Source organism: Suillus subalutaceus, assembly GCF_016647625.1.
Source record: "Suillus subalutaceus strain FC151 chromosome Unknown DFJ58scaffold_18, whole genome shotgun sequence".
In the NCBI taxonomy this organism is placed as follows: Eukaryota; Fungi; Basidiomycota; class Agaricomycetes; order Boletales; family Suillaceae; genus Suillus; species Suillus subalutaceus.
Genome location: NW_024540267.1, coordinates 413,143 through 426,770, shown reverse-complemented (window position 1 = coordinate 426,770; position 13,628 = coordinate 413,143). Strand labels below are relative to the sequence as shown.

At 48.5% G+C, this 13,628-nt stretch overlaps 6 protein-coding genes and 1 non-coding gene across 7 annotated transcripts; 2 read left to right on the top strand and 5 right to left on the bottom strand.

The window, feature by feature from the left end:
* Positions 1–574: 574 nt before the first annotated feature.
* Positions 575–2,434, bottom strand: DFJ58DRAFT_743251 (uncharacterized protein). The gene is made up of 6 exons (XM_041387252.1): positions 2,238–2,434; positions 2,067–2,186; positions 1,952–2,013; positions 1,662–1,901; positions 1,586–1,615; positions 575–1,538 (listed from the first exon to the last, which is right to left on the bottom strand). Exons 1-6 carry the CDS (start codon positions 2,316–2,318, stop codon positions 755–757), a joined length of 1,317 nt encoding a protein of 438 aa, XP_041247661.1. The 5' UTR covers positions 2,319–2,434; the 3' UTR covers positions 575–754.
* A 36-nt stretch (positions 2,435–2,470) lies between these two features.
* On the bottom strand, positions 2,471–3,322 carry DFJ58DRAFT_770778 (uncharacterized protein). Its single transcript, XM_041389114.1, has 2 exons — positions 2,843–3,322; positions 2,471–2,685 (listed from the first exon to the last, which is right to left on the bottom strand). Exons 1-2 carry the CDS (start codon positions 2,990–2,992, stop codon positions 2,545–2,547), a joined length of 291 nt encoding a protein of 96 aa, XP_041247660.1. The 5' UTR covers positions 2,993–3,322; the 3' UTR covers positions 2,471–2,544.
* Positions 3,323–3,423: 101 nt separating this feature from the next.
* Positions 3,424–4,667, top strand: DFJ58DRAFT_770777 (uncharacterized protein). The gene is made up of 3 exons (XM_041389113.1): positions 3,424–3,635; positions 3,697–4,225; positions 4,279–4,667. The coding sequence occupies exons 1-3, from the start codon at positions 3,476–3,478 to the stop codon at positions 4,538–4,540; spliced, it is 951 nt and encodes a 316-aa protein (XP_041247659.1). The 5' UTR covers positions 3,424–3,475; the 3' UTR covers positions 4,541–4,667.
* A 24-nt stretch (positions 4,668–4,691) lies between these two features.
* On the bottom strand, positions 4,692–4,771 carry DFJ58DRAFT_t52. The gene has a single exon. It is a non-coding gene; the product is annotated as a tRNA-Leu (tRNA).
* Positions 4,772–6,789: 2,018 nt separating this feature from the next.
* Positions 6,790–8,919, top strand: DFJ58DRAFT_863691 (S-adenosyl-L-methionine-dependent methyltransferase; the record flags this gene model as incomplete). Its single annotated transcript, XM_041394109.1, has 12 exons — positions 6,790–7,302; positions 7,356–7,437; positions 7,512–7,535; positions 7,585–7,820; positions 7,882–7,896; positions 7,944–8,004; positions 8,058–8,197; positions 8,245–8,349; positions 8,402–8,498; positions 8,549–8,619; positions 8,671–8,792; positions 8,844–8,919. The coding sequence occupies exons 1-12, from the start codon at positions 7,069–7,071 to the stop codon at positions 8,917–8,919; spliced, it is 1,263 nt and encodes a 420-aa protein (XP_041247658.1). The 5' UTR covers positions 6,790–7,068.
* Positions 8,920–9,114: 195 nt separating this feature from the next.
* On the bottom strand, positions 9,115–11,129 carry DFJ58DRAFT_770770 (DNA glycosylase). The gene is made up of 7 exons (XM_041389112.1): positions 10,786–11,129; positions 10,649–10,725; positions 10,362–10,599; positions 10,063–10,308; positions 9,791–10,007; positions 9,284–9,740; positions 9,115–9,223 (listed from the first exon to the last, which is right to left on the bottom strand). The coding sequence occupies exons 1-7, from the start codon at positions 11,119–11,121 to the stop codon at positions 9,160–9,162; spliced, it is 1,635 nt and encodes a 544-aa protein (XP_041247657.1). The 5' UTR covers positions 11,122–11,129; the 3' UTR covers positions 9,115–9,159.
* Positions 11,130–11,384: 255 nt separating this feature from the next.
* On the bottom strand, positions 11,385–13,234 carry DFJ58DRAFT_655008 (uncharacterized protein; the record flags this gene model as incomplete). The annotated part of the gene is made up of 5 exons (XM_041381832.1): positions 11,385–11,464; positions 11,557–11,686; positions 11,740–11,872; positions 11,925–12,001; positions 12,056–13,234. 5 exons carry the CDS (start codon positions 13,232–13,234, stop codon positions 11,385–11,387), a joined length of 1,599 nt encoding a protein of 532 aa, XP_041247656.1.
* Between the last annotated feature and the right edge of the window lie 394 nt (positions 13,235–13,628).

The following is a 13,628-nucleotide window of genomic DNA, read 5'->3' as shown; positions in this document are numbered from 1 at the left end:
CTTTCTCTGCCGTATCTGAAAGTCTTTCGAGCAATCGACGGGCAGAGGTGAGTGGGAGTCATTCACTACTGGTACGAAAAGTAAGAACATGCCTTTATAGCTAAGCGAGTGGCTTATCAAAGCGGAAGGGATTCCGCTTTGAGTGGGGTGCCTCTCGTTACATATGCAGATACAGGTCGAGTAACTGGCCTCATCGGCTTTGAAGCAGCAACCGTTAACTCTCCATGGGAATGCGCAGTGATCCCACGATGGTTGCAAGATGCAGTCGACCAAGAGTCCAGTTACGAAGGCAGATCTAGTGGAGTGAGATGCGTTTTGCCTGCCGCATTTTTCTCATCAATGGAAGTGTCCGACTGATGTCCAGAGTGGCGAAGCGTGCGACATGGGTTGTCCTTTTCGAGGGTTTACACACCTGCTATGCTTCCAACAATTTTGTCATGTGGGCAAATAAACGTCTCGAACGTGTTAAAACTCATCCCGGAATCGAATTGCCTGAAACGAACGTGCAACAACGATATATTTCGCAAGTCGTCTCGTGCACTAGCAACGCATCTCAGAACTTAGTTATGAAGTCACTATTCCAGCATCGCTACACCTAGGAAATCGAGTGAAGATCGTAGTAAGTCAACGGTAATCGTACAAGGTTCCTAGACTGAACCCCGCAGCCTGAGGATAGTAGTGTTGTAGTATGGCATTATTGTCCGGGTCAGTACTAATGTAAAGTATCGTGTGCAGGACCAAGTCACCTGGCTAGTCAATACAGAATCATTTCTGCAATCTTGCCAGCTCTCTCCCGACTTCCCGAAGCCGAAAGCGATTGCCTCGTCGACCAGTAAGGTTCGCCTGTCGTTGCCAGTGTTAATCTGCGATCGAGTAATTTGGGGTGTATGTGGAAAATGTGAGCTTTGACCCAGATAGTCATCCCACGGCTGATCTGTCGCACCCATAGCTGAAATTTCGGATTTCCCTCTTTCTTGCAGGAGTGGACATAGACATCACCGATCTTGGGTGCTATGCACTCGCGCGGGTACCGAAGCTCTGATGAGCTCCCGGACTTGTACCAGCCCATGAAGAGATCCTTGTTGTTAAGCTTGCGCTCTATTCGGAGAAGTTTTGAGGTATTCGTGGCTGGAGAAACGCGTCGCTCTTTCTTTGTCTCGGCCTCCTTTGCCACCGACTCCTGTCTCTCTATCTCTGGTTTCTCTATGACCATTCGTTCGATTTCCCCTTTCCCTGCCTCCTTGGTTGCTAACTCCATTTTCTGTACCTCCATTCTTTCCATCTCCAATTTTTCTGCCTCCCTGTTCGCTGCCTCCCTTCTCGAGTCTGCTTCTCCTTTAACTGTTCCACCTTTTTCTTTCTCCGTTGTCGTATCTCTCATTGCCGGGCTAGATATTTCTGACATAAAAAATGCGTCTGATTCATCGGGCGTAACGATAGAGTCTACATGGCTGCCAGGCGCAGAATACTGCACGTTAAGGCTGGCAGGAGCCGGAACACTCATCGTTTCGTGGGTAGCTTTAGAGTCTGGTTGATGTCTAGAACTGATGTCAGATCGAGTATGTGCGCGAATAACGACGCCTACTTGGACCAGAACCTTCGGGGAACATAAGATCTATCACTGCTGTCAGATTGGCTTCCATGTGAATAACAACACCTACTGGGAAGAGAGTATTTGTGGAACATCGGAAATTGATTGATTGTGATTCACTGTTGTGGCGTCGTGCATGGGGGCTGGCACGGCACCTGAATTCTCATCTGTGTAGCATGAAGACTTGACGAAATTGGCGTGCTCTGGCGGAACCTGCTGCACGCATGGCTGGGGATGGGTCCCGCAGCGTGAAGGTGTAATATGCTCATGTTCTGCCAGAATCTGCTGTACGCATGACTGGGGATGGATCCTGCAGGCCTAATCAGAACTCATAAGGACCTCTCATTGTGATAAACTGACCTCAAACTCGGTGACTGGATATAACATCCTCCTGAGTCCAGCACCTGTGAGGGTTGTTCAAACTGCGTTGTGGCACATTAACACAAGGCGCCACAGAAAATAATCCGTTACTGACCACTTCGATATCTAGCTTCCATCTTGGTTCCCACTGGTTGGCAGAAGGTGCGCCTAAGGACACGTTAAGTCCAGGACGTAGCGATTGCGCCAGATGTTGCGACGAAGTCGGCTCGGGCATCTGAAAAGTCAAGGGTGTCAGTGTATTTCTTCAGAAAGGGTAACTGCGCACTTGTGATCGGACTTGCACGTATGGGTTTTGAGATGGATCAGAGTAGCGCGCGAGAGTCTCCTGGAGGCTCGCGTTGAACATCAGTACTTGCTAGCTGCCGCCACTGAATCCGTTATCAAGAGATTTATAAAGCAAGAAGAAATGGCAGATTCATATCGATTTATATTCGCTGCCTCGTGTCATACTGTCGATCAAAGAGCCACCGACCACAGGTAGATAAGGCGTGAAGTTGTCGCGTTTGCACTGGATGACGCTACGTACTTACTGCAGAACATTGTATTAACTGCAGAACTTTTGCTCCATTTGGTCATGAAGAACAATTTTCTGAAGGTGCAACCGTCTTCACTGAAACTCTAAATTTACATAGACAATAAAAATACACGAGCCAGACCTGCAACACGTTGTCTACACAACTCCGCTGTCCGATGAAAGGCGCATGGTGTGCCATCTAACAAAGGACGAATCAGAAACAAGTTTCCAAGAGAACAAAGAATATCAGGATGTCAAGTTGTGGAGCACGCCCTCGAAAGAGGTCAACTCCCTGAAGAAATTCAACGAAAAAAAAACCAACATCATAAGTCAACCAAAACAAAACAGGTACTCACCATAATCAAAACCTGCGCACAAAATCGGATGGGTCGAACGGCGAACGTTCGGAAGCTCGAAAAATAACGCCACAAGGCAGGAAACCACATCGAATGAGAGTAAGCCCCATTGAGTTGATGACATGCCAGAAGCAGTGTCGACAATCGCATAACTATGTCTATGAGCAACGAAGCGCCAACCGTCTTCCAAGATACTCAAACACGACCACGCTCGTATCTTCGCATGGCCGTGCAGTTGGAAGAGCACTCGGAGTCGAGAAAGCAACAGGGTAGGCAAGCGGAACTGGTCCTGAGCCTGATGGCAACAAGTCCAGTAAATCGACCTTCCCGACCAGTCTCGTTCCCCGCAGCGCTCTTAGAGCTGGGAGATTTCCATTGCGAACAAGAAGGTATAACCCTGTTTCTCCGGGGACTTTCCCCGCAGCCAAAGAAGAAAGTAAAACCTTTCCGTGCGTGTGCTGCGACAGCGAATCTTCAGACGATGCAGTTGAAGGGATAAAATTTTGACAACTACTGTTATGGGCATAATTTAAACTCCGAACTTGATTTCGAGGCGCCGGCCGGTGCGGGGTTGCGACACATGCAGTGTCATGCACCAAAGCCCTTGTTAACCGACTTTCACCGTGTTCTCCTATGAGTAACCAAATGGACTCTCCAGACGCGGAAAACAAGGATTCTACTGGAAAGGAGCTACCTCATAACACTTCCACTCAATCCACCACGCGCAAGGAACCTCAAAGCCGCTCAAGTATGTGGCCACTTCCCTCTATTTCAGTGACTCGGCACCCCTCTGGCAAGCTGCCAATCTTCTTTATTCCCTAGATTCAAGTTTAACATCATCCGTTCTTTTACAGGAAAGTTTTCACCACAGACTGATGAGCGCTGCTTTTCGTACTGCTCTCAGACTACCCGCGGACGCACTGAAGGCCGTGAACCAACATGTCGTTCGGTGTGCTTCCGCAGGGTCTTCGCTCATGAAGTCAGAACGGCAATCGCCCATGATGATGCACTAAAGGAGAAAGCCGCTCAAAAGGATTACGGTTTCCCCCTCCCACCTGAGGGCCAGCCTAATGTAGATAGCTTATCATCGTCCAAGTCTGATGACATACGGTATTGGGAGGAGGGCTGGTACCTCTGGACGAGTAGGAGTCGATGGGCAACACAAGAGAGATTGGACCTCATGATGTGGGACCTGGACCACCAGGATCATTGGCAGCGCCATAAGGACGAGGTGCAGAAACAGTGGGACGAGTATTGGGCAGAACATCAGAGACAGTCAGGAGAGCAGTTTCACGGCACGCCTACAGACAACATCCAGCTCGAGGGCACACCATATCCAGTCGATGGGCAGGTGTTCCCTAAGCAAGAGGCCAGGCACCCATGGTGAGTCACTTACGGCGTTAATCACAAATCAGGCTTAATCATATTTGTTCCAGGCAAGAGTCTAATTTAGTAAAACTACCTCCTCCCCTCACCCCTCTGTTGGAACCAATCCACGACCTTCTTTCACCATCCTTCAAGGTTTTGACCACTTTGCAACGTAGTCTTGAATCGGGCGCTCATGCTGAACTCGCTGTCCGCATGTGGGAAAAGGCAAGGACGCCCGATCCCTTTGTCCTTGCGAGCACGGTTTGCAGGAAGATGTGGGAGAAATGGAAGGAAGGACCTCCAGATTCTGACACCACTTCAGACCTTTGATAACTTTGCCTACAGTGTTATACCACCCATAGAATACTACTCTGATTACTCACTATACAATTCTTTTTGGTCATAAATTTATGTATATGTTTCGATTTTCAATGCGTTACCCTGGTGTACCATGGATACTTCATCACGAACAAAAAGTATTTGACTAGAGTGAGATTCGAACTCACGCCCTTTCGGACTGGATCCTGATTCCAGCGCCTTAGACCGCTCGGCCATCTAGCCGTATGATGATGACCGTCCTGATGAGTACTATATGTAGCGACCTCATGCGTAACGACATTTTCTCGCGCGACAGCCTGGCCACTTGAATGCCGCCACCGACGCTAGACACTCACTGCAGAATCTTTGATGTCAGCATAAGATGCTTCTTGTTGTACGAGATTCACGCACCGAGATCATAATAGCACCCCTGCCAGATCAGCGGGTTGGGTTGTGCTACAGAGTGCTACAGAGCGCTCTGTAGCACTCTGTAGTGAATTACGTTTCCCTCGGCGGCCCGGCCGGCTGATCTAATGCAGAGCAATCGTGCTATCCACTGCCAGCAGTGAGCACACTCGTCCAACGAGACCCCGTGTTTGGATATCCGATTGGCACGGATCGGCAACTCTCCACGAAATATTTTCGTGGACGAGTTGGAAGCACAACCAGATCCAGAAAGCCAAATCAATTTCCAGGGGCTTCCACATTAATGAAATGTGACATGCTCACCCCTTGCATTTCCCAAGGCAGCTGCAACGCAATTTCAACGTCGCCCAGACGCCGCCAGAGTAAATGAACTCGATTGACAAAGACGGTATGAACATCGCTGACTAGATTTCTGGGAAACCAGCGTTGAAGTACGTACTCTCGAAACCAGATGTTTCAGGAAGCGGGGAAAGTCCGGGGAAACCGGATCTGTGCTCGTCCGGATGCTTCCAGTGTTCCTATATATTGGGACCAGCGTTGACATCCACGACAGATGTTAGCTGATGCAATATCATTCCAGATGGGTCACAAGGATTGTTGGCGCATGACTCGTATATAGACTCTTGATGAATGATATGTAGCGCCCGACTGTGACGAATGCCGGATCAACTTGGAGCTTCGTACATGAAACGACGCCATAAGCACCGCGCCTTATCGAACGAATCGAGGATTCTAGCTGCATCACGAGGGGCTTGAGGCCTACCTAGCGAGAGCTGTCCAGCAACTGTCTGAAAACTGTCCACTAGAAAATAAGAAGCTCGATCGCTTGACAAAGGCGTCCCGTCTTAATTTACTAAGAGATCTTGAAGACAATTCGGCCCGGGGAAGGTTCATAGTAAGTAGCTTAAAATCAGACACGTTCTTCTCACCTGAGTAAACATGACCAATCAAACTGCCTAAACCGCTTTTCAGTGAGTCAGCGGCACCATCCCATGCCACAGTTCGAACTTATCATGTTTAAAATTATCGATATCGATGGTATTCTGGAAAGTTACCGTTAACGTTCATGCACCGAGCTCCATGGCCATCACGGTCTACCGTGGTCTGTCAAGGCCTAGTACATTTCAACAGGCTTGGTGTGTCAAATCGTAACTTCTAAATTCACTCGAAACTCATCATTGATCATCGACCTCAGGCTGCCAGCAGCCGCACCCGTCGGATATCCTGTGCCGAGCTAGCCTGAAAATCAACCTGCCGACACACTGCAACCTGAACAGATCACAGTAATCCCAGAGTCAGCAGACTACTTCAAGTTAGGCATCGAGTCCCACTATCTGACGCAATCGGCTATCGTTCATCCAGATGTTGCGCCAGTCGGACAGTCACACTGTGTGTCAGAGAGTTAAAACCAACAATAGTATCTCTATCGTTGAATCAGTGAGAATAGATAGTATTGATAGCAACAAATTATCATTGACACGTTCTCGATAGCATTTGGGTGTCTTTTTGTGCAGAACCGTACAAACATGTCGGACCATATAGCTGCAGCCTTCCATGCAAACAATATCATCTGCTGCAATTTCGGAAACCACTCGAAACTCACTGTTGTTCAGTGGCACATGACGTCCAGCACCCCGCTCACTTACTAAATACCGGGGGCGTAGGCTTGCACAATGTACATGGAACAGCCGACCCATGGCACTGCGGTGGTAGACTACTCGGGATTCCAGGGTTTCGGTAATACTCAGGAGAATTAGGAACAATTCACGCACATTAACTTCTCGGGCGTATGCAAATCTGCGAGTTTCATGTCTGGCGGCCTTATGGAGATAGTCACTGTGTGAAGGTCTGCACCGTTAACCCTGTGATAAGCCAGCGTGTGGAACTTATCAAGTTAGATGACCGGGGGTAGGTTACCTCCTGGGAGCATTAGAGTGTTTTGGGCCCTTGGCTATCTTACTGCCAGCACGGAATGTCACAAAAGGGAAGGCTTCGAGAAGTAAAGCCTTCATTCGCTCTATTGTGGAAGAAATATAAAGGCTTGCGAATTGTTTGCTCAGCCCATTCATTACATTTTTTCACCTTTCCGCAAGCCCCCTACAATTACTACAACAATGGCCAACAAGGCAAAACTCGAGGCACTCCTGACTCTGATCAACACATCCGCACGAGATGCCATTGCGTTGTATGAGAAGTACGGTGATGTACCCACCATAGACCAGATGGAGCCCCACCCGTTGGACGATGAGGTCGACCAAGTAGCTTTGAAGAGTGCTATTCGTACTTTTGAAGGTGCTTCTGCTCAGATAAGCACGACACTTGCTCCACCTGCCCATACTGCAATCAACGTGAGAACTTGTGATAGAATGCACTCTATTTTCGCTGATCAAATTGCACGCAGCTTGTCCAAGTGTATGATCATGCTTGCGTGCGAGTAGCTGCTCGGGAAAATATTTCAGATATTCTTTTGAATTACCCGAAGGGTCTTCACATCAACGAACTCTCGAAAAAATTAACATCGAGACAAAGAAACTGGCCAGGATTATGCGCCTCCTAGCCACGAGAGGTTGCTACAACGAAGGTAAGGAGCCATTTGTTGCCTGATCCAATTCTTCTCATGATTCTGCCAGTTGATATGGACGTTTTTGCCAACAACCGACTGTCTCTAATCCTGCTCAATGCGAACCCTGTCAGGCACATGATCTTGCTTCACGTGGAGCCAGTTGCCAGGGGAGCAGCAGTATTCTATGAGACACTCAAAGATCCGAAGATTGCGTACTCGTATGAACCAACGGTTGCCCCCGTGATGTACGCCATTAACAAAGAAGGAACTGAAGGAACGTTCTTCGACTGGATGGCGCGGAATGTATGTTTTTAAATATTGCTCGTCATAAATTGTTCCTCATATGCATATGATTGACTCGTAGGACGGCCAACGCGAGGTAGGGATTTTGGTCCCTTCGCACGATCTTTCTGACATCTTTAATAGTCCTATCATACCTCGATGAGAGCTCTGAACGTCATTATGGGCTCCCTCGCTGTCTTGACTCGTAAGTATTTGAGCACGCAAAGACAGGAGAATTTTGTGCTAACCTAATAATAGATTTCCCATTCGAGAAGTACTCCACGGTTGTTGATGTTGGAGGAGGTATCGGAGCATTTTCTCTGCCTTTGGCCAAAACGCACAAAAACGTGAAAATCATAATCCACGATCTTCCGGAAGCATTGGTCCAGGCGAGAGGCGTAAGTCAGTAGGACAACGTGCTTGTCACCAAATTGATGGAATCTAGATCTGGGCGAGAGAATGCCCTGAAGCCCTGGCAGAAAACAGAGTCCAGTTCGAGGATTTGAACTTCTTCGAACAAGTGCCCGTGAAGGGTAAGGACATCTACTATGTAAGTGCTAAACTCTGTAGGCGGCAACCTGCGAAGTTAATGGCGACCGCAGCTCAGAAATATCATCCACGACTGGCCTGACCACGAATCTGCGCTCATTCTTTCCAACCTTCGCAAGGCGCTCGGTCCAAACAGCCGTGTCCTCATCCGTATGTTAAATATAACGTAATCTGTCGTCCCGCAGTCTGACACATTTTAGATGACTACGTGCTCCGCCAGCTTAGCCGCAAGCAGGCAGCAGCAGAAGCTTCAAACCTGGGAGTTACTTCGGTATGTCATGTCCGCTGATCTGCATCCATCTTTGTTCATCCCCGCACCTAGGCTCCTGAACCTCTTCTTCCAAACTATGGTGTTGGAAGTATGCGTGCGTACGAGCAAGACATGACTATGTGGTTAGTACACAACGCAAAGGAGCGAACATTGCAAGATTGTTTCGCACTCGCGTGAGTAACGTTCGATTGCTGCCTTGGTTTCACCTGATTGGTTCGGAATAGCACTGCTGCTGGCTTGAAACTGGAGAAGGTCTGGGACCTTGCCGAAGCATGCGTCTTGGAGTATTCTGCCGCATAATCTTCCGCGGGCTAATTAATTTTTGGCTGATGTGTTCATCCACGTAAGCATAGAGACGGTCGGGGACTTGCTGAAGCATGCATCTTAGAGCTTTCTGTTTTGTAATATTCCAAAACCTTTGACTTATGTGTTCATCCACGTAAGCAATATGCATCTTAAGATTTGCAGGTTTTGCGATAAGCATAGAATCTAATTGTTGGCATATAAAATAGACTTTTGCGCTTCCGAGATAAGGTATAATCACCGTGTGGCAGTCCACAGCTTCTCAACGAGCTTCCACACTTTTAGAACACCGGTACCAATGCTGAAGGAAATCACACATCATCAGCAATGATAAATAAGTACAAGGCGTGAGAATACCTACTTTGCGTCCTCTACTTGAGTGAGCGGTACCCACTGAGCACTCGATGTCTGTGGAATTGTATTAAGCTTCACCTCGGATACCTCGAATACTTTTTGCTTTCCCTTGGGATTCTTGGCGCGACTGCCATTTTCCCTGGTGCATTGATCTGGGGAAACAGCTGGACGAAGTTGCGGAAGCTCGTCTCCTTCCAGTAATACCCACTGAACACGATAGGTTTTCTTGATGTGCGAAAATACATGGACAACATCACCCGCGGACGTCACTTGTATTACTTTTGGAACGTTATATGCTGAGTTAGAGTTCGCTAACTTCTTCAAGGGCTCTTTGTCGCTGTGCGAGGACGGTGGATGCATGAGAAATTCCTGGAGGAGTGTGTATGGTATCTCGGCCATATTGGATGCCTTTGCTCCAGATAAATTAGGTAATGTAGGAAATTCGTGTAAACCGGCCAAAAGTCCTGTGTCCATACAGAGTCAGGAAGTATATCTCAGCAAAGCGTTTACTCACCCCCTTGGGGTCGGCGGACCAGCAGAAACCAGCGATCTCGGCTGTTCCTGCATCGCCACTCAATGACATTTACAGAATCAAGTTCTTCTCTGGGCTTTTTGCGCTCAGCTTTCATTGGATATATAGTAACAGATCCGTTGTCTTCATCGGATGGTATAGGATCGCAAACGAGGCAGAGTTCCTCGATATCAGTTTCTACAGCACCTGTATGCGATGCCTGTGAAATGAATTCATTATGATGTGATCAGGACGCCTTGAACTAGAACGCTAACTGTGGGTTGCGTCCTCTGATATGCCTTACACCATAGACGCAGGGGGCATTCCGAACACACAGGATCTCGAACAGCACAGACGGTACTTCCTAGTTCTATCAAAGCTTGATTTATGTCACCTGGGCGCTTTGACTGTTCTATGAACGATTCGGCGCCTGCCCACAGGACGTCTAGGGTTCGTTTAGATTTGGGCTGTGCATGCAACGCTGTGAAACGACTGAGGAGTCGATGTACATTGCCATCAAGCTAAGACACATTGAGACGCTGTAGTGCGGTAATTCTGGCAAAAGATAACCTACCACAGGTACACAGTGATTATACGCAATAGAGGATATTGCGCCTGCGCTGTATCTACCTACGCCTGGTATCTTTGCCTCCATATCTTTTGCGTTGTCAGGTAAACGACCATGTAATTCTTTGACGGCTTTCTGGGCACCGCTCAGCAGACGCGCCGCACGCGAGTAGTAGCCCAGCCCCTTCCACAATGAGTTGACGGTCTCAATATCAGATGCTGCAAGGTCTCTGATGGTAGGGAATCTAGATGAATTAGGCCAGATGACCCAGAAATCTGAGTGCGGTGACGTACTTCGCTATCCACTTGTTATAATATGGTATTACTGTCGCGACTTGAGTCTGCTGGAGCATGATTTCCGAGATCCAAACCTAAGAATCTGTCTGAGTCAACTCTGAGCAGCTTTTTGAAGTTCAAAGATAAATGATTACCTCGTATGCTCTTTGCGCACGTCCCTCGACGTCGAGCGAAGGGTCAAACTTCTTGCGCCAGGGCATTTTTCGAGCGTCATGGACTCTGTCGTACCACTCCAGGAGGGCGATTCGCATCGGCTCAACAGCGTTTATGACATGCATGGACGCTGGATGACCTGAAGTACTGTTGACCACGGTAGAGCCATCATTCTCGCGGCCCTTCTTACGCGCCTTCCTGGTCTTCTGTGTCACCTTAGCACGCGATGTTTCATCATAGGAACTGTCAGAGTTTTCGGCATAATCTTCCTCCGATTCAGAGACTGGACGTTGTGCGCGTTTTCGTTTAGGGCCCATCGGCAAAGTGAATACAATAATAATAAAAGTTAAAGCGTGCAGTGAAGTGACTCGTGAGTATTCCATTTCAAACTCAGACTAGGCAACGTAGGCTAGTAGAATGCAGATTGGGGGGACATAAGTACGAAGAGTAGTTATTTCCTAAACTCTGACAAGGATTGATAACATCGGCAAATAAAAAGTATGAGAGATGAAATTAATAGGTCCTGTTATTGAGCAAGAAGGTGCAAGCAAAAATAATTGTACACTCTGTATTTAGACTTCTAAATCAGCCGTGTCTGTCCGCCAGGAAGGAAACTGCGCCGCCTTCGTGCACGTTCAAGCGGTGGCAGGTCATCTTCATCTTTGACAGACCTAATGCTTATATCTGCGTCTTGTGCTGAAAGGTGTCGCGGGTGAGTGACCAGGAACAAAGGAAATACCGGAGAAATGTACCTGGTGAGCTACTGCCATCATCTGGCTGTCGCTGTCGCTCATTGTCATCAGCTTCCGACGAGGGGTTGGCTGGAATGAGATTTGACCCAGCACCAGGTGACATATGCCTCGGAAGCATAGAACGTCGCTTCTGTGAAATAGAGTGACGTCAGAGTATGAAGCGCGACCTCAGACGCTGCATACCTTGTTGGTGCCCGCAATGTTGACCATTTCTAGATCAACTTTGAACTTCGCCTCATCTACCCTGGATCTTTGCTCAACGCACTCCACCACCCATGCAATGCCAACGACGAGTGGTTTGGGGTCATTCAGAAGTCTAACGCATAATCAACGAGATTATAGATGATGTTGATAAAAAAACAGCTGACCTATATCGCGTCAGCGTGTTCGCTGAACCATTCTTATACACAATGTGGGTGCAGCTCTGCCCAACACGAGCAAGTATCTAGAGGGAGGCAATCGTTTAAGATCAAGCGAGTGGGGCCATATTGTAACTTACCCTGGCACCGAGCCCTCTCAACATGTCGACGAACAAACTCCCCGCGTCATCACCGTCATCCGTCCGCACATCCACAAATATTGCACACTTTTTTAACACTTTTAAAACGCTCTTACCTGCGCTTCCACCTTCTATGGGACTAGCAGCGGCGTCGTTCTTTGAAGGTGCGTTCCGCTGCGAAGCTGCGCTATCCGTACCTTCGGTAGGCTTGCCTCTATCCTTCACAGCCTGGGCAGATTTGGAGCCTGAGCCTGCACCTGACAGTGCGCCATAGTACGTACTACTCGATGACCGAAGCCCTGAACGCGTGCCTACTGCAACTAGTTTCGGCGGAGTTTTCGGGAGAGCAGAGAGTGATCGCGATAAAGCATGCAACGCGCTTGATGCACGACGCGAGTCCCACCTCTCGGGTTGCTTGCCTTTGTCGGCTGAGCCTACTAGTTCCTCAATTACGAGGTCGGCTTCCCTATTCTGTTCTTCGGAGGTTTTACTGCCAGACGGTACAGATGGGGTTGTCACATCGAGTTGTTTTCCCTGCCCGAGATCCTCTTCCGCACCCCAAACATGGACGGTCGTATTGGTAATATGATTACCGTCGACGGTACCTCCACCTTCACCTTTCACTGGACTAGCCATGACACTTGGTAGGCTTGTCTTTCGACTGGCCTTCAGAGATGGCCTCACAAGACCCGGACCAAAGATACCAGTTGCGGTACGCCCAAGTGCTCCGCTCTTATCTTTCATCCGCCCCACCATACTGATTCGGTTAGAACCAGAAATAGTAGCATGCCGTTTTAGCGAAGATGCTGTCGGTCTCGCAAAGGTTCCCGATGAGCCGGTAAGAACATTATCGTCCTTGACCACTGAATGAACTGCTCCTGTGTGTTCGCCTTTGTCTGAACTGATATTGAAGCCCAAACTCGTATTCGGACGAGTCGGTGGAGGCATGGCAAGCTTCTCCAGAGCTGTTGACAGTGTGAATAGCGAAGACTTGGGTTTCGACGGAACGAAAATGCTGGGTCCCCCAATAGATAGCCTTTTTACTGGGGAGGTTCCAGCGCGTTGCTTAATCGGAGACACTGGAAGTGGAATTCTAGAGGGAGATGGAGGTGGTCGTTGCACACAGCTAGATGACGATGGACCAGTTGTAGACGACGAAGGTGTAGGTTTAGCCTTCATGAAAGAGGCGAGCGATGTTTGTTTAAACTTGGCAGGGTCTGGGAAACCTTTGACCAATGAGCTGTCAGAGTTTGAAACTAGAAATGAAATTGTCAGAAAGGATACGATAATGATGCGCTCGAATTACCCTTGAAAGTCAAGGCCTGAGATGATGATGTCACACTGGAAGGCTCATCGTCTGTATCCAACGAGGTATTTATGGTGTTGGCTTCGGGTGCTGCGTCGCTTTCATCGAGGCTCTCAGGCCTCTTCTCTTTCATTGATACGCTGCGTGTTACGCGGCGAGGGCCAGAAGGTGGAAGCATGGTCTTCTTGCCTTTGGATAAGTTTCCGATAGGCTTTGAGCGCGCTGTATGGGAACTTCCAACAGTTGCTGAGCGCCCCCGTTTCACTG